The 20,678-nt window shown below is 39.3% G+C and overlaps 1 protein-coding gene across 4 annotated transcripts in view; it reads left to right on the top strand.

The window, feature by feature from the left end:
• Positions 1-17,985, top strand: part of LOC101336006 (uncharacterized) — a 19,988-nt gene extending 2,003 nt beyond the window's left edge. Inside the window, exons 1-3 of one of the 4 annotated variants that reach the window (XM_019930412.3) lie at positions 6,141-6,230; positions 6,875-7,106; positions 15,001-17,985. In XM_019930412.3, the coding sequence (XP_019785971.2) occupies positions 7,007-7,106; positions 15,001-17,012 (2,112 nt within the window). In that variant the 5' untranslated portion in view covers positions 6,141-6,230; positions 6,875-7,006 and the 3' untranslated portion in view covers positions 17,013-17,985. The other 3 variants (XM_019930411.3, XM_019930413.3, XM_073790650.1) reach the window with 3 other exon arrangements.
• The last annotated feature ends 2,693 nt before the right edge of the window (positions 17,986-20,678 follow it).

Raw genomic sequence — 20,678 nt, forward strand, 5'->3', positions numbered from 1 at the left:
TTGGTATCAGAGTAATTACTGGCCCCACTTATTTTCTGGGAGAGATTGTGAAGGATTGGTATTATTCTTAAACTGTTTGATAGAATTCACTAGTGAAGTCATCTGAGCCTGTGCTTTTGTGCTTTACTTTGATAGAAAAATTTTTATCACTAACTCAATTTCTTTACTTTTCATATATTTATTCACAGTTTCTATTTCTTTTCCAGTCAGTTTTAGTAATTTGTATATTTCTAGTAATTTGCCCATTTCACTTATGTTGTGTAATGTGTTGGCATAACAATAATCCCTTTAAATCTCTATAGGGTTGGTAGTGATGTCCCCTCTTTTCGGATTTTGTTAATCTCTCTTTTTTCTTCGGTCAGTCTAGTAAAGGCTTGTCAATTTTTGTTGGTATTTTCAAAGAACCAAATTTTGGTTTTTTTTTTTAAATTGTTTTTCTGCTTTTTATTTCATTAATTACTACTCAAATCATTATTACTTCCTTCCTCCTGCTTGTTTTGGTTGTTGTTAAGTTTGCTCTTCATTTTTAAGTTTCTTAAGGTGGAAACTTAGGTTACTGATACGAGATTTTCTTTTCTAATATAGGCATTTCAAAGCTAAAAAATTTCCTCTAAGCACTGCTGTAGCTGCACCCTATAAAATTTTATATGTTGCATTTCATTTTCATTCAGCATAAAACATTTTCTAATTTCCCTTGTGATTTCTTCTTTGAACCATAGGTTATTTAGATATGGGTTGTTTAATTTCTAAATATTTTAGAGTTCCCAAATTACTCTGTGGCTTGATATGCCCTCTGGGTCAGTGAAAACACTATCAACCCCAGTCTCTGGGCCACATAGGTCCCATTGGCCCCTGAGCCACTCTCAGCTGAGGTGGCCTTGGTGTCTCAGCCCTCAGTAGTGGACCCACCCTCTGGGTAGTCCATTCCCTGGATGTAGAATCCCAGAAGTCTGACAGCTTTCCTTTATTTTGTCCTGTCTCTGTCAGGAATTTCCCTGGTTGTCCAGTGCTTAAGACCCTGCGCTTCCACTGCAGGGGGCGTGGGTTCAATCCCTGGTCAGGGAGCTAGAATCCTGCATGCCCTGCAGCACAGCCAAAAAAAAAAAAAAAAATCGGTCCAAGATGGCGGTGTTGTTTCTGGTGCTATAACATTCTCAAGAGCCACGTTGGTCTTCCATGGATATCAGGGGATCCACACAATTGGATACAAGGGTCCTCCACAGATCCTTCCTATGGATAACCCCATTTCTATTCCTGGTTTCTGTTGAGATGGTTGATTGGATCCATGAATCACACATCCAACCTCTTCACCAAAAGGTTGTCCAGCTACACTTATGGCCTTGTCTCCAGAGCATGCTATCTGTGTAGGCTGAGGATTTTCCTAATCATCAAGTACTGATTCCTTTTTGCTTAACAGTTCCTTCCTCAATTTATCTCTTCCTCTCACATTTTACTATAATCAGCAAGGAAAAAACATCAAGCCCCACTTTACACATTTTGCTTGGAAATATCCTCAGTTAATTACCCAAGGTCATCACAAGTTCTGTTTTCTGTCCAACAGCAGAATATGATTCAGCAAAGTTTCTGCTACTTTCTAACATCTATCACCTTTCTCCAGTTCCCAGTAATGTTTTCTTCATTTCTGCCTAAGACCTCTTTTTTGGCCACGCCGCGTGGCTTGTGGGATCTTAGTTCCCAGACCAGGGGTTGAACCTGGGCCCCAGCTGTGAAAGTGCTGAGTTCTAACTACTAGATTGCCAGGGAATTCCCCCCACCAGAAGTTTTTTTTTTTTTTTAATTTTTATTGGAGTATAGTTGCTTCACAATGTTGTAATAGCTTCTACTGCACAGCAAAATGAATCAGCCATACATACACCTATATCCCCTCCCTTTTGGACTTCCCTCCCATTTAGGTCACCACAGTGCATTAAGCAGAGTTCCCTGTGCTATACAGTATGTTCTCATTAGTTCTCTATTTTATACATAGTATCAGTAGTGTATATGTGTCAGTCCCAATCTCCCAGTTCCTCCCATCCCCCCTTCCCCCTTGGTATCCATACATTTGTTCTCTACATCTGTGTCTCTAGTTCTGCTTTGCAAATAAGGTCATCTATACCATTTTTCTAGATTCCACATATATGCAGTAATATACGATATTTGTTTTTCTCTTTCTGACTTCACTCTGTATAGAAGTATTTTTTTAATGCTCATTATTTCTAGCAAAATTCTGTTCATGACAATATATGTATTCTCTAAGATGACAGAGGATTCCTCTACTGTCCTTTTCACTTCCTTCTGAGACCCTGCCAAAGTCACCTTTAATGTCCGTATTTCTACCAACAATCTCTTCAAGGCAACTTAGACTTTTTGTATCATGAGCCTCAAAACTCTTCTAACTTCTAGCCATTACCCAATTGTAAAGCCACATCTACATTTTTAGGTATTTGTTAAAGCAGCACCCCATTTCTGGTACCACAGACAGAGTGGTTTAATACAACAAAAATTGATTCTGTCACAGTCTGGAGGTTAGAAATCCAAAATCAAAGGTGCTGGCAAGGGCCATGCTCCTCTGAAGGCTCTGGGGAAGGACTGGTTCCATGCCTGTCTCCTAACTTCAGGTGGTTGCTGCCGTCCTTGGCGTTCTTTCCCTTATGGACGCATCACTTCAGTCTCTGCCTCCACATTCACATAGCATCCTCCTCTCTCTGTGAGTCCCCTCTGTGTCTGAATTCATCTCTTCGTATATGGATACCAGTCATTGGATTAGGGCCCACCTTAAACCAGTATGACTTCATCTTTACTTGATTACATCTGCAAAGACCCTATTTTCAAATAAAGTCACATTCTCAGGTAACAGAGGTTAGGAGTTGAACATATCTTTTAAGGGGGGGGGGACACAATTCAACACAACAGTGTGGTAAGTACAAACTAAGAGTTGTTTAAACCACTGTGACTTGGTTTTGAAGTTGAAGACTTCAAATTGTTGCCAATGACCTCATTTGATTGAAGACAAAAGAAATGATTTGATCTGAATTCAACACTAAAGGTCTTGGAGAATTCTAGTGTTTCTGATACAAGCCTACCCATCTCTGCAAAGTGAACCTAGGGAACTCTGATTATATTGGCCATTATTTCCCCTTCTGAATCTGAGTTTTCAGCACTTGTTCTGTTTTTGAAAAGTCAAAGTCAATTGGACACGCACATTAACATTTCAAAGGTGTTGTATTGTTGTAATTCAGGTGTCTTATTCAAAACAAACAGCAGCAGCCTACTCATTAATACATACTTGATCAAAACGAAAGTTAATTTTTTTAAATTTGGCTTCACAATTTGGATTTATATCCCTTTTTTACCTAAACCTAGAGATTGAGTTTTAAGTTGAGGTTCATTCTTTGTGAAGATTGCTTATATAGTCTAAGTATCGAAGGAAATTAATTTCCAATGCAATGTAATACATGGTAAGCAAAAGTTCTCATGTAGGTCTTCATGTTCAACTTTCTGAGGAAGAGGTCCATAGTTTTCATCATATTCTCAAAGGAATTATTTTATCTCAAAGATTAAGAACCACTACTCTACAAACCATGCCTAAATCAGACATATGTTAGTTTGGCCTAGTTTCTCCCAAGAGGAAATGGAATAGGAAATAGAAATCAGGTAGAATATTGGGGGTCGGGGGTAACATATCAGTTTCATTCTTGAGGCTCTGATATCATTTTCATGCCTGTATTACCACCCCGATCTCTCTGGAAACCTCTGAATGTCTTTTACCTTACTGAGATGAGCCTCTTCAGTGTCAGCTGGAGTGGACCACAGTTGGGTCTAGGTTTCTTCTGGCCAATCCATCGAACTGTTGAACTCCAAGCTGGTTTCTCAGACTCACTCACAGAATGTAACATCTCTGGTAGGACTCCACAAAGCAACAAATCTAGCATAATCTGAAAGAACAGTTTGGTTTTCTTGGTTAAACACCCATAAAATTTATGTTCACTTCATCACTTCTGGGTAAAAGATTAACAAAACCCTTACATTTGTACGTGAGAATTAACCTTTGGTTGACTTTCCCATTCTCTTTTACTGGAAACCTATTACAAGTATGTCAGCTGTGGCATTCTCATACACTGTTGGTGGGAATGCACAATGATTCAGCCACTCTGAAAAGCAGTGTAGCAGTTTCTTAAAATGTTAAACATACACTTAACCAGGAAAGAGAAAAAAGCATATGTCCATATAAAGACTTGTACACAAATGTTCATAGCACCTTTATTCGTAATAGTGAAAAAACTATAAATAACCCAAATGCCCATCAGCTGGTGAATGGATAAACAAATTGTGGTGTGTACATCCAATGGAATATTATTCAGCAACAAAAAGGAGGAGTGGACTATTGATTCACACAGCAAGATAGATAAATCACAAAATAATAATGCTTAGAAAGAAGTCTGAGTGCAAAACAGAGTGCATTCTGTTTGATTCCATTTAAATAACTCTCTAGAAAATGCTAATTAATCTATAGTAACAGAAAGCAGAACAGTGGTTCGGGGCTGTGATAGGAAAGGGAGGGATTATCAAGGGAAGGAGGAAACTTTTGGGGATGTGGTCACAATTTTCATTGTGGTGATGGTTTCACAGTTGTATACATATGACAAAATTTACCAAATTGTATACTTTAAATATTTGCTGATTATTATATGCCTATTATACATCAGTAAAGCTATTTTTTAAAAAGCATCTGTACTCCCTACTTGGGAGGGCTGGACACAAACGAGCTCCTTACATTTTATCAGGGTCTCATTCACACATCCCTAAGATTTCATAAATCAGAACAGGGTCTTAGGCTGGAACAGAAAACCCTCTTCCTCTACCGCAATCATTACTTCAGCCAGTCACCATTTTCTCAAACCTATACCTTTTCCTCCGACATCTTAACCCAAGTCACATGTCTCACCGGTCTCAATACTTCTATTATTTCTTATTTCTATATCTCCCCCCCTGCCCCCCGCCCTTGTTTCCCAAGATATTTCCAAGGAAACAGCAATATCCTTTCCTACCCTGATGCCCTCCCCCACCCCCTTTCAGGTCCTTCTCACCCTGATCCTTTAGCAACAATGAGGATTGTATTGGCAAGCAAACATTTTAGGAGACCCCATGGACTTTCTTGATAGCAAAGTAGGTGAAAATCCAGCTTCGCAGCAATTTAGGGATTAATTCCTGAGCATTGTTTATTTTTAAGGCAGTGGTTCTCAAAGTGTGGTCCCAGGACCAGCAGCATCAGGATCACCTGAGAACCTGGGCTCTCATGACAGACTTACTGATTCTAAACCGGCGTGGGGCCCAGAAATCAGTATTTTATTAGAGGCATGCCACTGTGCTGGGGGGAAAACCAGAGAGGACAGGAAGAAAGTTAGAATGGAAGCACACCAGCGAATCTGATTGACAGGTTTGGGGTTGGGTGGGTGGGGGAAGGGATTAAAAAAAAGAGAGATAATTAAGGAAGAACTCATTTTGTAGTCAGAAAACCTACCCTGCCCCCAGGGAGCTTTCTAGAAAGATGTTTTCTGATATTCACGTCAAGAATTGGCAGATAGGGGGACTTCCCTGGTGGCGCGGTGGTTAAGAATCCTCCTGCCAATGCAGGGAACACAGGTTCGATCCGTGGTCTGGGAAGATCCCACATGCCGCGGAGCAACTAAGCCCGTGCACCACAACTACTGAGCCTGTGTTCTAGAGCCCGCGAGCTGCAACTACTGAAGCCTTCATGCCTAGAGCCCGTGCTCCGCAACAAGAGAAGCCACCGCGATGAGAAGCCTGCGCACCGCAAGGAAGAGTAGCCCCCGCTCGCCCGCGACAAAGCCCGCTCACAGTAACGAAGACCCAGCGCAGCCAAAATAATTCATTTTAAAAAATCCGAAGTGATTAAGTTATGTGTGTGCATGTATATACACACACACACACACACACGTATTTAAAAAAAAAAAAAAAATGAATTGTCAGATAGTGCCAGCCGGGCCCCTCGCTACGGCTCCGCTGGGGCCAGATCCGCAGCTGTTCAGGGTTAAATCTCGGCAACTCCCGGCCCCCACCTCACCTCGCCGCCCCCCGCCCCGCGCGTGCGCACGTGCGAAACTACGCGCCATAGAGCTGAGCAATCCTCCCAGATTCCTAGAGCGGTCGGCGGTGATGGCCGGTTTACAGGGTGTGAGGCTTGACGGTGACTTGGAGAATACATCGAGGTATGGGTGATGTCGGCTCACGGAAGGCGAAGGAACTCGGGTGATCTGCCCTCCCCAGCGGCCTTGCAGCGCCACCGGGGAACCGTATGCTGTTTCTTGAGTCCGTGGGGAGTCGAGGCTGCCGACGTGGCCCCCAGGCGCGGCTCCTGGGCACTGCGAGCTGGTCGGTTCTCGGCCTGGTGTGCTTTTGGTACGCGGTCAGCCCTTGACGAGCGTTGGGTTCAGCTGAATGAACACCAGAAACTTTGGGGGCGGGTGGAATCCAGAGCTTGGATGCATTCACACGAATCAGCGGACGAATGCGTGAGTGTGATAAGAACGGAAGGAGGGAGAGACAGATCATGATGATGGATCAGTAGTGTCATTTCGGTGTAGAAAGGGCAGCGAATAACATAGAGCTAATCGCTAGGGCAAAATTGTGAAATTTCCTCCCCTGCCTTATCTTTACAGTTATATCCTGATTTTGGTAGCATTAACCCCCTGATTATCTTTGAAGATCTCTAGGTTTGGAATGGAGAATGTATGTCCAAGAGGGGTGATGCCTGACTCCTGAATGATAGGGAAAGAAGCATAGTAAATTTGAAAGAAAAGCGCTTGAAAGTTAAATGAGATTTTGTTTTCTCTTTAACTTCTTTTATATCTAGAGGATGCTCTTGGTGGTCTAGTCTCAGAACTTATATCTCCAGTCTCCGCAATGATTCCCTTCCAAGTCCAGTGGTGCCCAGTTGCCTCCAGGTCTCAGACTCCTACGTGGACAAGAAAAGCTTAGTGAGGAAATGGTAAATCTCCAGTTGCTCCCTGAGGTGTCAAGTGTCCAGTGGCAGTCTATGGAGATCCAATTCAATTATGAAGCTCAAGAACACTACCTTCTGTCAGGTGAGAAGCAGTGTGTATCTTTCTTAGTGGTTTGGGTGGGTTGGGGGGTGGGCGCCGTGTTACCTTGCTATGTTAGTGTCTTCAGGTGCTATTGGTATGCCTCATTGCCTACCCCCCACTGTATTGTGCAGTACCATTTCTTTTGTGCTCCAAGCCCATGGCTTTATTGTACATTCTGTCAATCAAATTCTCTTGGTTTTCCTTCCTCTCCTTAAGTACCCAGTGTCATCCATTTTTCCCATTATAATCACCTTATTACCAATCTGTCAGTGTTTGGTATTTGCCCTTTAAAATCTTTTCAAGTCATCTTTCTCATGTACTGTTGGGACATAGTTAAAAGTTTTGGAGTCTGACACCTGGATTCAAATACTAGCTTTGTCATTTACTAGCTTCAGTAAGTTACTTACATTTTTTAAAAATAATCCTGTTTCCTCACTTTATAAGTGTATAATAACTCATACCTTGGAAGTTATTTTGAGGGTTGTGTCTATCTATTACTCCATAATAAAGGACCCCAAAACTTAGTGACCTAAAACACTAAGACATTTTTCAACCATGTTATTTTCTTATGGTTCTGTAGGTCATTGGCTTGGGCTGGGTTCAGCTGGGCAGTTTTCTTCTGGAATCACTCATGCTCAACTAGGGCCAGGGTCTATGTTAGTATCAATCATAACATGTCCAGCTGTTGGTGCTGGCTATAGCTTGGGTCACGTATCTCCGGCAGGCTAGCCCAGACTTCTTCACAGGGCAGCTAGTCTTTAAAAAGAGAGAGGGATGCTAAGCACTTTTCTAACCTGTGTTTGCGTTACATTTGTTATTATCTCATTGACCAACGCAAGTCACATAACCAATTCCAGAGTCATTGTGGGAGAAAACCACACAAGGATATAGATATCAGGAGGTAGGATCATTGGGGTCCATTACTATTATAACAGATAGCACAAGCACTAGATAAGATTCCATATATACGGCTCTGAGCAGATACCTGGCTGGTAGTAAATTCTTTACGAATGGTAGTCACTGTTATTTTTAGTAAGATAATCTTGGTGCTGACTTTGTTCAGATGTTCTGCAGGCTCTCATTTCCACATCATATTTTGCTGCTTTTTGATTTTGGTCTTTCCATTACTGCTGTTTTGCCTATGAAATTAACCTGTTGTCCTTTTCTTTTACTCTAAATCTTTTGCCTGTCTTTAGTTTTGGAGTATCTTTTTTTTTTTTTCTTTTTTTCCGTACGCGGGCCTCTTACTGTTGTGACCTCTCCCGTTGCGGAGCACAGGCTCCGGACGTGCAGGCTCAGCGGCCATGGCTCATGGGCCCAGCCGCTCCGCAGCATGTGGGATCCTCCCGGACCAGGGTACGAACCCGCATCCCCCGCATCGTCAAGTGGACTCTCAACCACTGCGCCACCAGGGAAGCGCTGGAGTATCTTTTATTTTATTTTATTTAGTTTCTCTCTCCTGTATTTAGAATTTGTTTTTCCTTAAGAGTCTATTCTAAGGCATCTAGCTGTCTTCTTTCCTGAGAATCACTGCCTCCTCCTTGTTGTTTTACTTAAATTGACATACATACTATATGTGTTTGTGTCTCTTAGAATGTGTATAAAATAACTTTTTTATGATAAAGAAATATAATTATATTAAAGTGCATTTATAAAATATAGAAAGGCACAAAATAGAAATTTTAATAACCTACAACTCCACCATTTAGAGGTAGTCACTGGATACATTAATACATTAATGTATCCTTCAAATCATTTAATTAACTGTTCAACAAATATTTATTGTTGATAAATGTTTATTAGTTCATAAGATCATAGCTTATTAATGATTATTAACCATTAATAATAATATTATTAGTTACTGAGGGTTTACTTTGTATCAGCCACTGTTCTAAGTTCTGGGGATGTAGCAGTGAACTAATCAGAGAAGCCTTTGCCCTCAAGGACTTTACATTCTAGTAGGGGAAACAGGAAATATATAAGTATACAGTGTAGTATCAGATAGTGATAACAGTTCTATAAGATGTATCAGTCAGGATTCTGGCAGGAAACAGATGGCTCATTCAAATTGGGTAATTCAAAGTTTCATAAAGAGGATGGGAAGGATTACAGAAATCAACAAGGGATGGAGAACAGCATACCCAAAGCCTAAGCTGATAGTCGTAACTATCCTCTCCCATCACCCACTCCATATTGCCCTTACCTTCTGCCAGAATCTCAGTGGCACAGAGTTCTTTATCTAGTCAAATAAAATAAACCTTTTCTAGATGACCTGAGTCCTTGGTGATCCTGTCTCTTTCAGGTTACTTCCGTGAACCATTGACTGGGCCTATTAGACATGAGAGAACTACGAGGCACCCCCACTGAGTCCTCTGAGTTCCAGTAGCAGCAACCATTTCCCCACTGGTGATTGGTATCAGTCATTCTGGCCGGTAGAGGGACCCCATCTCTGCGGGCTGGTTTGGCAGTTTGAGGAGCCCAAAATGCTGAAGCAGGAAGCAGTCTCAACTTCAAATTTAACAAAATTATGACTTTGTCCCATGATAGAAGTATTTTTCCTTTGAGAATCAGAACCCTGAACCCACCAAGCCCAAGATCATAGGGATAGGAAGCAAAAATAATATAAGTGGATTATGAGGTATATAGTAAGAAGAGACATTATTACTTTCTCTACCACCCTTCGTTCCTATACCCATGTATTATGGCCATGGGGGAGACAACACTGTTTATCACCCTTTAGTTTAATGCGTATATTGCATCCTGTATGACAGCACCCCAAATTTATCAAGGTGTTGTTGTCTAGCTTGTACTGTAACTGAGCCTACATTTAATCATTCCACCATTATCACAATCCACTTACTTCTGGATGATGGGACATGTGGTAAGACCCATGAATTATATGTGTATTAGATCATTGCTTAACTTCCTTCCCTGTAAAATGACTCCTTTGGAGGTAATATTATAGAGAGTACCATGATAATATATACGGCATTCTCTTAAGTCAATGCAAATTTGTATCTAGACTATGTATTTAGTCCTTTGAAGTTGCTGCCCTTTCCATAATAAAAGGGGTCAGATGTAATAAATCTGTCCCCAAGTGGCTAGCTGTTTCTTCTCTAGGGAATGGTACCTTATTAGGGCCTTAGCAGTTGGCTACTTGGGCACATAGCAATGATTATAGGCATATCAACCTTGATAAGTGGAGGTCCGTATTGTTGAGCCCATATATAGCCTCCATCCCTGCTGCCATGACCTCTTTGTACATGAGTCCATTGGGCAAACATTGGTAAAAAGGCTGATTGACATTCATAATATGGATCACCAAGTCCATCCTTCTGATTGAGAGGCTTCTCCACAGTGGATGCCCTTTGGTGAGGATTCACATGGGCCACAAACATATTCATTCTTTGGTTTATCCTCATACTTTTCCTCCAGAATTCTTATTTCTTGTCTTTCGATCTTGTTCTTTCCAGGTACCTAACTAATCAAATAACCCATTAGTCACTATCCGTGGATCAGTATATACATGTGTCTTAGGCTATATTGCCTTCCATGGAAAGTAGACCACCAGGTGTATACCTGAAATTCTGCCCACTGGAAGGATTTGCCTTTACCAGCATGTTTAAGGCCACCCCTGAGTAGGGGTGTAAGTGAAAGGTACTCACTTTCAGGTGGTGCCCACACACTGGGCAGGCCCATCTACAAACCAGTTCTGTACATTTTCCTCCTCTGTTAACTGACAATAGGGAATTCCCATAGGGCCATGAATATAGGTTGAGGGGGAGAGGTAGTGGAGCAGTAGGAACAAGTACCATGGGAATCTGAGTCACTAGCACATGGAATATACTTGTCTTCCAGATATGCTTTTATAATGGAATACTGGTTTGTATGTTCAGTTTTATGAATTGATGGGTCAAATAACAACTAATACATAGTGGTCAGTTTGCAATAGTTATTTGGTGCCCTGTGGTCAAGCATTAAGTTTCTGTTAGTGCCCAAAAGCAAGCCAGGATCTGCTTTTCACTTAGAAAATTGTTGGCAGAAGAGAGTATGGCCTTACTCCAGTGTGGTTCTCTTATAGAGGCTTGCAAGAGGCTTCATACAGCAACCGTGACTGCTGCAGACACTTCCAATACCATTGGTTATCCTGGTTAATAAGGGTCATGTGACAGGACAGCTTGCATTGCAACATGGTCCTACTGCAGAACGTTTTTTTACTCTAAGCCTCACTCAAAAGTAGCAACTGTGCAAGTTACTCAAATTGGTCATTTCAGCACATTTACTGTGGTATCTGTTGCCTCAAAAATGCAGGGCCCACCAACATTGTGCCTTTCTGAGGTGGTAACAGTTGGTTAGAGAGATAACCAAAGTGAAAGAATAAGCCATGTAACCATCTGAGAGAAGAGTCTTCCAGGTGGAGGGAATAGCAAAAGTCAGAGGCCCATAGATATAGCAGGAACAGAGTAATAAGCCTGGGGTAGACATGTGATAGGGGTGGTTTAGAATGAAATGAGGGCAGAGAGAAAGAAAGGGACCAGATCATATGGAACCTTCTAAGTCACAGTAAGGACTTAGAATTTATTCCCAGTGAAATGGGAAACCATTGGAACTCTTTACACAGGATAACATGTAAAGATCACTCTGACTGTTGTATGGAGAGCAGGAGAAAGGTAAGTTAGCAGGAAGAAAGCAAATGATTTAAGAGAGTAGTCAACTATGTCAAACAAATCAAGAATAAGATTGAAAATTGACCACTGGATTTGTCAAGATAAAGCATATTAGGGACTTTAATAAGTGCAGTTTTGATGGAGTTACGGAGATAAAAGCCTGATTGCACTGGGTTAAAAAGAGAATAGACTTGATGTTGGTTAGAATATAGAGCAATGTGAACTATATACACCTGATGGAAGTGTGAATTGGCTTAACCACTTCGGAAAAGTCTAGTTGAAGACCTAACAGTTCTGATCCTAAATTTATATAACGTAGAGAAACATTTGGATATGTGTATCAAGATAGACGTACCAGCATATTCATATCAGCATTGTTTGAAATAGCAAAATGTTCTTATCCATTGAAGAAGAATGGATAAATCACTTGTGGTGTATGTCACACTATAATAGTGAACATGAATGGACTACAGCTACACACATGACTGGATGAATCTTCCAAACATAATGTTGAGTAAAAAAACAAGTCACAGAATACGTGTGGTATGATTCCATAAATGTATAAAGTTAAAAAACATGCTGTATTTGCCTGCTAGGGCTATAACAAAACCACAGACTAGGTGGCTTAAACAACACAAATTTGTTTTCTCAGTTCTGTGCATTAATTTTAGTCATCTATGCTTTGCTTTCTTCTAGAAGTATTATAGTTTTAGCTTTTATATTTAGGTTTATATTACATTTCTAGTTAATTTTTGTGTATAGCATAAAGAAAGAGTCAGAGTTAATTTTTGTTATTATGATATCCAGTTGTAACACTTTTTTTGAAAAGAGACTACCCTTTCACCCTTGAATTATATGGGCAACTTTGTTGAAGGTCAGTTGTACATATATGTTTGGATCTATTTATAGACTCTGTTCTGTTCCATTAATGGATATGTCTATCCTATGCCAGTACCTCGCTGCCTTGATTACTGTAGCTTTGTAGTAAAGCTTGAAATCAGGGAGTATAAGCTCTCTAATTTTGTTCTTCTTTTTCAAAATTGTTTAGACCCTTCTCTGCCTTTCTACACAAAGTTTAGAATCGGTTTGTCAGTTTCTATGAAGAGCCCTGCTGAGATTTTGATTGGGGTTGCATTGAATCCATAGATCAGTTTGGGGAGAATTTCATCACTTTAACAATATTAAATCTTCCTATACGTAAATGATGGCATATATTTCTATTTATTAGATCTTTAATTTCTCTCAGCAACATTTTGTAGTTTTCATTATGCAGATACTGCACATATTTCATTGAATTTGTTTCTAATTATTTCATTTTTTTGGTGCAATTGAAAAAAATTGTTTTTAATGTTAGGTTCTAATTGTTCATTGCTAGTATACAGAAATACAATCAGGTTTTGTGTATTGCACTAATAAAACCATTTACAAGTTCTAATAACTTTTTAAAGACACTGTAGCATTTTCTGTATACGTGACTGCATAGTCTATAAGACAGTTTGACTTCTTGTATGCCTCATTTATTTTTCATGTCATATTGCATTTACTATGAATATTGAGTAAAAGTTGTACAATATTGAATAAATGTAGTTAAGAGAGGGCATCCTTATTTTCCTCCCTTGTTCCTAGGACAAAAGCATTTAATGTTTAACCATTAAGTATGATGTTAGCTGTTGGTCTTTCTTTGCTTTTTATTGAAGTAGTTAATTTACATGTAACATAGTTGATGTTTGGATTTAAATGTGCCATCTTATTTTTTGTTATTTTCCCATATTTTGTTTCTTTTTTGTTTTTCTTTTTTCTCCCCTTGTGCCTAATTTAATTATGTTATCAAGTTTTTTATTTTTCTGTTTTTTTCTCTATTAGCTTATTGTTTATACATCCTTTTATTGTTATTTAATTGTCACCTAATAGCAGCCTTTCTCAAATGTGATTCTGTGAGAGAATTAAGCCAAAATGCTCTGAGGCATCCACTGTAAGTTACATATTAATGTTTCTTCTGTACATCTGTTGATTTACTTGCTATCTACCATCTTTGGGAGAATTAAGAAAATAGTCAGGCAAATTATTTTCTTTTTATTTTCTTGTGGAACCCTAGTAGAAAAAGGCTGCCTTAGAAGTTACAACATACACAGTTTATCTTAATTTATTATTTCTAGGATAACCCAAAGACCTTGTAATATTATAGTTCTATTTACCTCCCTCCTCTTGTGCTATTTTTGCCATATATTTTAACTCTACATATATATTGTAAAATCCATGAGACATTCATATTGCTTATATCATTCAGTACATACACATTTAGATTTACCGCAATACTTTACTTTTTCCAGTACCCTTTGCCTTTGGCAAAGAGGATAAGCCTCCACTTGGAGGCTTGGGATTTTGGACTCTAGCCCTTGAAATTAATCTTTGTCATGTTTTCAGCTCTCTAGACCATTTGCAGTCTGAGAATGGTGTGCCTTTTATAGTAAACACCACTTAATAATGGACTGATAGTCTCAAGAATTTCAATGGAGCGCCCATGTTCTCTACCATTACAGGCCTCTGGTATTGTTGAGCAGAGGAATAATCTCCTCAAAAATCAACTCAAAAGAGATTTCTGATCCTACCTCCCTAACCTTTTTCTGGTCCACATACCTTAGTAAGGAAGTTTGGTCACTGAATATGGCTGTTCCCAAAAGGATCATGTTTTCTAGGCCACTTCTTTCTAATAATCAGGGCAAAAGAGGTGGAGGACTATGTAGACCTCTTTTTGAAAATTCAGGCTTCTTTTCTAACCATTCCTGAGCTTGATGCTTCTTTCTTTCCACTAATGACAACATGTGACCAGCCTGGTTGGTATACACTCACAGTGACAGCCTGGCTGCCACTGCCTCCTCCTCCTCTCCCTCCCTTTCACCTCCTCCCCCACTCCTTCACCCAAGTATTCATTCATACTGCCTACTTTATATATGTCAGTAAGTTGTTTATGTATTAGCTCTAATATAGTCAAACTTTCCTAATCACTGTAATTAGGTTTCAGTATTCCCAGATCTCCTGTGACAGACATATACAGAACATATCTGATAAGCCACTTCAATAGACGATTATCCATTACTTGTTGATTCTTCTTAGTTTCCCTCTCAGAAGATAATTTTCAGTATTTTCATAGGAAAATACTAATATATTTCACCTGAAACTTTCTTACAGTATGGAGAACATATTCCATTTATATTTTATTGTTCTAGATGGTGAGACTAAGGCCAAGGTTGGAGAGCTGGCTTCCGAGGAGGAAATTACAGCAAAAATTGAACCATTGACTGAAGAGTCTGGTAACCCCAGAGATGATGTTCTCCAGGATTCGGAATGCAGGGAATTCTGTGGATTTGGGGATAAATTCAATGAAAAGGATCAGAACCTCTTCAAAAGAAGACAATATAACTGTGATGAATGTGGGCAAAACTTTGCTTGTAGTACAGGCCTTATTAGGCATCAAAGAACCCATTGGGAGAAACCCTATGAATGTGATAAGTGTGGAAAGGCCTTTAATGTGAGCTCAGCCCTGGTTCTGCATCAGAGAATCCATACTGGGGAGAAACCCTATCCTTGTAATTGGTGTATTAAAAGTTTCCGTCGGAGCTCAGACCTTATTAAACATCAAAGAGTCCACACTGGTGAAAAACCTTACAAATGTGATGAATGTGGGAAAGCCTTCAGTCAGAGCTCTGATCTTATTATACATCAGAGAATACATACAGGAGAAAAACCCTATCAGTGCAGTCATTGTAGTAAAAGTTTTAGCCAGCGCTCAGACCTGGTTAAACATCAAAGAATACATACTGGAGAGAAGCCTTATACATGTAACCAGTGTAACAAACATTTTAGTCAGAGTTCTGATGTTATAAAACATCAAAGAATCCATACTGGTGAGAAACCATATAAATGTGATGTGTGTGGAAAAGCCTTCAGTCAGAGCTCAGATCTTATTCTACATCAGAGAATCCACACTGGAGAGAAACCATATCCATGTAATCAGTGTAGCAAAAGTTTCAGTCAGAACTCAGACCTTATTAAACATCGAAGGATCCACACTGGAGAGAAACCCTATAAATGTAATGAATGTGGGAAAGCTTTTAATCAGAGCTCAGTCCTTATTCTGCATCAGAGAATTCACACTGGAGAGAAACCCTATCCATGTAATCAGTGTAGCAAAACCTTCAGTAGACTTTCAGATCTTGTTAATCATCAACGAATTCACACTGGAGAGAAGCCTTACCCATGTAACCAGTGCAATAAAATGTTTAGTCGAAGATCAGACCTTATTAAACATCATAGAATTCATACAGGTGAGAAACCCTATGAATGTGATGAGTGTGGGAAAACCTTTAGTCAAAGCTCAAACCTTATTCTGCATCAGAGAATCCACACTGGAGAGAAACCCTATCCATGTAGCGATTGTACTAAAAGTTTTAGTCGTCGTTCAGACCTTGTGAAACATCAGAGAATACACACTGGAGAGAAACCGTATGCATGTAATCAGTGCAATAAAAGTTTTAGTCAAAGCTCAGACCTCACTAAACATCAGAGAGTACACTCTGGGGAAAAACCCTATCATTGTGATTGTTGTGAGAAAGCCTTCAGTCAGAGTTCTGACCTTATTCTTCATCAGAGAATTCACACTGGAGAAAAACCATATCCATGCACACAGTGCAACAAAAGTTTCAGTCAGAACTCTGACCTTATCAAGCACCAGAGGATCCACACTGGGGAAAAACCATATAAATGTAATGAATGTGGGAAGGCTTTCAGTCAGTGCTCAGCTCTTGTCCTACATAAGAGGATCCACACTGGGGAGAAACCATATCCATGTGATCAATGTGGCAAAAGCTTTAGTCGACGCTCTGATCTTATTAACCATCAAAGAATCCACACTAATGAAAATCCATATAAATGTGATGTGTCTGGGAAAGCCTTTAGCGCATGCACTGATCTTACTGAACACCAGGGAATCCACATTGGAGAGAAACCCCACAGGTGTGTTCAGTGCAGCAGAAATTTTAGCCAACTCTCTGATCTTATTAATCATGAGAAAGTCCATTCTGGGGAAGACACTCTAAATGTGATGAATATGGGAAAACCTTTAGTTTATACACCAACTTTATTCAGTACCAGAGACACTCTGCCAGAAAAAAATCTTATGAACGCTATGGATGATTATGAAAAAGGTTTTAATCAATGCTCAACTCTTGTGCTACATTAAAAAAGGCCACACACACTAGAGAGAAAACATATTAATTCAATTTTTATAATGAAAGTTTAACTCAGAGCTCAGACATTACTAAAGAAAAATTCTGAGGAGGAATCCTGTGAGTTGTTGGAAAAACCCTCAATGTGAAAAAATTTTTACTGAATGTCAGAAACAATGGAAAAAAATTCTATCTGCTGTAATGTAAGAAAAGCTCTAGTCTTTTATTCAAACACTGCACAAGAGGAAAGTTTTATCATTATAAGAAATGTCTAACCAAATTAATGCAGAACCTTATCAGATATTGTAAAAACCAGTGTGGTGTTGTGTGCAATCAGAAGGAAATGTATTAGTGTTATAATCTCAAACCTTTTGTGAACCCAGATCACCTATTGCATATCACAGAAGTTATTTTAGCGAATGTAGGGAAAATTTAAACCCTTCCCATATCTTAATTGGCATTCACTCTGATAATTTGCATACCACTTATCTCCTGAAAGCTGGAGAATCCTACCTTATGCAAACATTAGTTATTAAATTCCCTCTGTGTGAACATGCTATGCTATTCTGGAATTAAACTTATTAACTGCATAACTCTAGTGCCCCATTTTCTGAAATATCCTTTTTTTTGTGGGGGTGGCCAAGTTTTGGTCTTCCTAGTGAGCATGAGTTTTCAAGTTCCTGTGGTGTTCACAGCAAACATGAATTTATTTTGCTCTTAATAATGTAGCCCATCCATAAACTTTAGTGGTTTGGAATTACTTCTTCAACACTACCATTTAATTACAGTTTCTAAATATGTGAAACAATTTTTTAAAAAATAATTCCATATGTTAAAGTGTGAATATTTCTCTACTACTATGTTTATCCTGTCTGTCATCTATAGATTGAACAAAAATGTTAGCTAAAGTAACACCCACATGACTAATTGATATTGCATATTCTGTCTAAAAATAAAAAGACCTATTGATCTTTTTTTTAATGGCAACATTCATCAGACTTTGTTTTGTTTGTTGATTTCTGACATATATATTGATAATATGCCATGTGTACACAATGTTTTCAACTGAAAAACAAATAGTTTTTAAAAATAAGAAAAATTGTCTTTGTGGTATTAACCATTTGTTAAAATCCTGCTACTATCATTTACTTTGACTATCCCCCATAATTATCCAATTAATATTTTAATTTAACATACATTGTTAAATTATTATGTGCAAGGCATTTTTTTAGGTTTTGTAGTATACACGAAGAATATACTGTCCCCAAAAAACATGTACTGTACAGTGATAAAGGCTGATGTATACAGAAAATATATGGCTCAATATAATCATAAAGTTAGGCAAGACGCTTATAAGAGCTCACAGGAGGTAGGGTTCAATTCTGATTGGAAAGAAAAGGAAAAGCTTTGTGGAGCTCCTGAGATTTGAGTTTTGAAGGATGGGAGTAGAGGCATAAAGGCAGAGGGAATAATCAACAAAGGCACAGAAGCAAGAAAATATAAGAAGTGATGTAGAGTATGGTGCTTAGTCATTAATTCAATAAATATTCAGTGTCAGGCACTGTACTGAGTGCTGCTGAAGAAAAAATGATTCCTGCCCTCATGCTTAAGTGTTTAGGAAAATAATGACTGAAGCATGTACTTAAAAGAGTAAGAATAAAGTGGAAATTAAAATGAAGGAGAAAAGACAGTTAAGAAATGTGATGCTAGGGCTTCCCTGGTGGCTCAGTGGTTAAGAATCTGCCTGCCAATGCAGGGGACATGGGTTTGAGCCCTGGTCCGGGAAGATCCCACATGCTGGGAAGCAACTAAGCCCATGTGCCACAGCTACTGAGGCTGCACTCTAGAGCTCTCAAGCCACAACTACTGAGCCTGTGTGTCACAACTACTGAAGCTCGTGCACTTAGAGCCCGTGCACCTAGAGCCTGTGCTCCACAACGAGAAGCCACTGCAATGAGAAGCCCATACATCGCAGCGAAGAGTAGGCCCCGCTCGCCACAGCTAGAGGAAGTCCACACACAGTAACGAGGACCCAACGCAGACAAAAATAAATAAATTTTTTTAAAAATTAAAAATATAAGAAATGTGATGCTAAACAAGCAGACACTTCAACTTTCTGTGGTTTAGTGTTATGTGTAAAACAGAAAAGTACTAGGTATGGTTGGAATAGATTTCATATTTCTGCATTTTATTCTCAAGGTAATGAGAAGCCATTAAGATCTCTCAACCAGGGAATGGCATGATCATCTTCCTGCTTTCAGAAGAGTCTAAAATTAAAAGGAGGAGCGGAAAGGAAAACTATTTGGGAAGTCTGGAAATAAAATCACAAGGTCCAGAAGTACAGGAGCTAAAATGCATAGACATGATGATAGGTTGAGAAGTGAGTAGGGAAAAAAAGCGTACAATCAATTATCGTCTGTTCCTTAGGGAATTTTTTTTTTTTTTTTTTTTTTTTTTGCGTTACGCAGGCCTCTCACTGTTGTGGCCTCTCCCATTGTGGAGCACAGGCTCCAGACATGCAGGCTCAGCGGCCATGGCTCACGGGCCCAGCCGCTCCGCGGCATGTGGGATCTTCCCAGACCGGGGCATGAACCCGTGTCCCCTGCATCGGCAGGCAGACTCTCAACCACTGCGCCACCAGGGAAGCCCAGGGAATTTTAAAAGTGAAGAAGAAAAAATAAGATGATCAAATTTATATCTGAAGGTTAGCCATCTTTCCTGAGAATAAACGTTAAGAGCCAACTGCTTACTACACGTTACTATCTAGTGTCCTACAGGTAAACTCAAATTCATGAAGTTGACACACACCCATGATATCTTCCTCCTGAATCCCCTACTAAACACCTTGCCATCCAGATAAAATAACTGGTTGCTATCCTACACTCCTCACTCTCCTCCAGTTTTCTAAATCTCCTTGCTCACTAGGTCATTTCTGAGTTAAAAAAATAACACTACCTACTGTAAAAATTTAAACAGTAGTGAAATATACAGAGTAAAATGGGAAGAGAAACACAGAGAATTGGACCTGACATTTTATGCCAGTTGATTTCCCCCAGGCATTTATTTGCTGAGTCTCAAACTGGCAGGGCAAAAGGCCAAGAAATCTAACCAAAGGACACTGGAAGGTTAAGTGGAACTCAGCAGACTCACTTTGATAGTGGATAAAAATTGGGAATACAAGACATGCCAAGTAGGAGGTGTTCTTATAAACACCCCACAATTTCAGGATAAACATTAAAAGGCTATATATACCCTCAGAATAAGAATGAAATATGTGTGAACCAAGTCTAAAAAAAGTCTGAAATGCAATCTCAAGTCAGGTCAGCCTTTTAGTGAATTAAGTTATCTACTCCTAATCTAGCTGCCAACGAGAAGAGAAGAGGGTGAATCCTGTCTGGAGAATGACAACCTCATCCAGAGACTATAACTTTTCATGCACAATGTCCAGTGTTCAAATCAAAAACTACCAGAATCATTAGTCATAGACATTAATATACATTTACACACCCACACAGATGGATAGACCAGAAACAGTTATAGAATGTGTGTATACATGGATTAGTAAACATATATATATATACATATATATATATATATATATCACATATACATACATATATAACATAGCTCTGTTCTCTGAGAGGACCCAGGGCAATGATACTCCAGTATCAATAGGCATA

This window comes from Tursiops truncatus, chromosome 13 (genome assembly GCF_011762595.2).
Source record: "Tursiops truncatus isolate mTurTru1 chromosome 13, mTurTru1.mat.Y, whole genome shotgun sequence".
NCBI lineage: Eukaryota > Metazoa > Chordata > Mammalia > Artiodactyla > Delphinidae > Tursiops > Tursiops truncatus.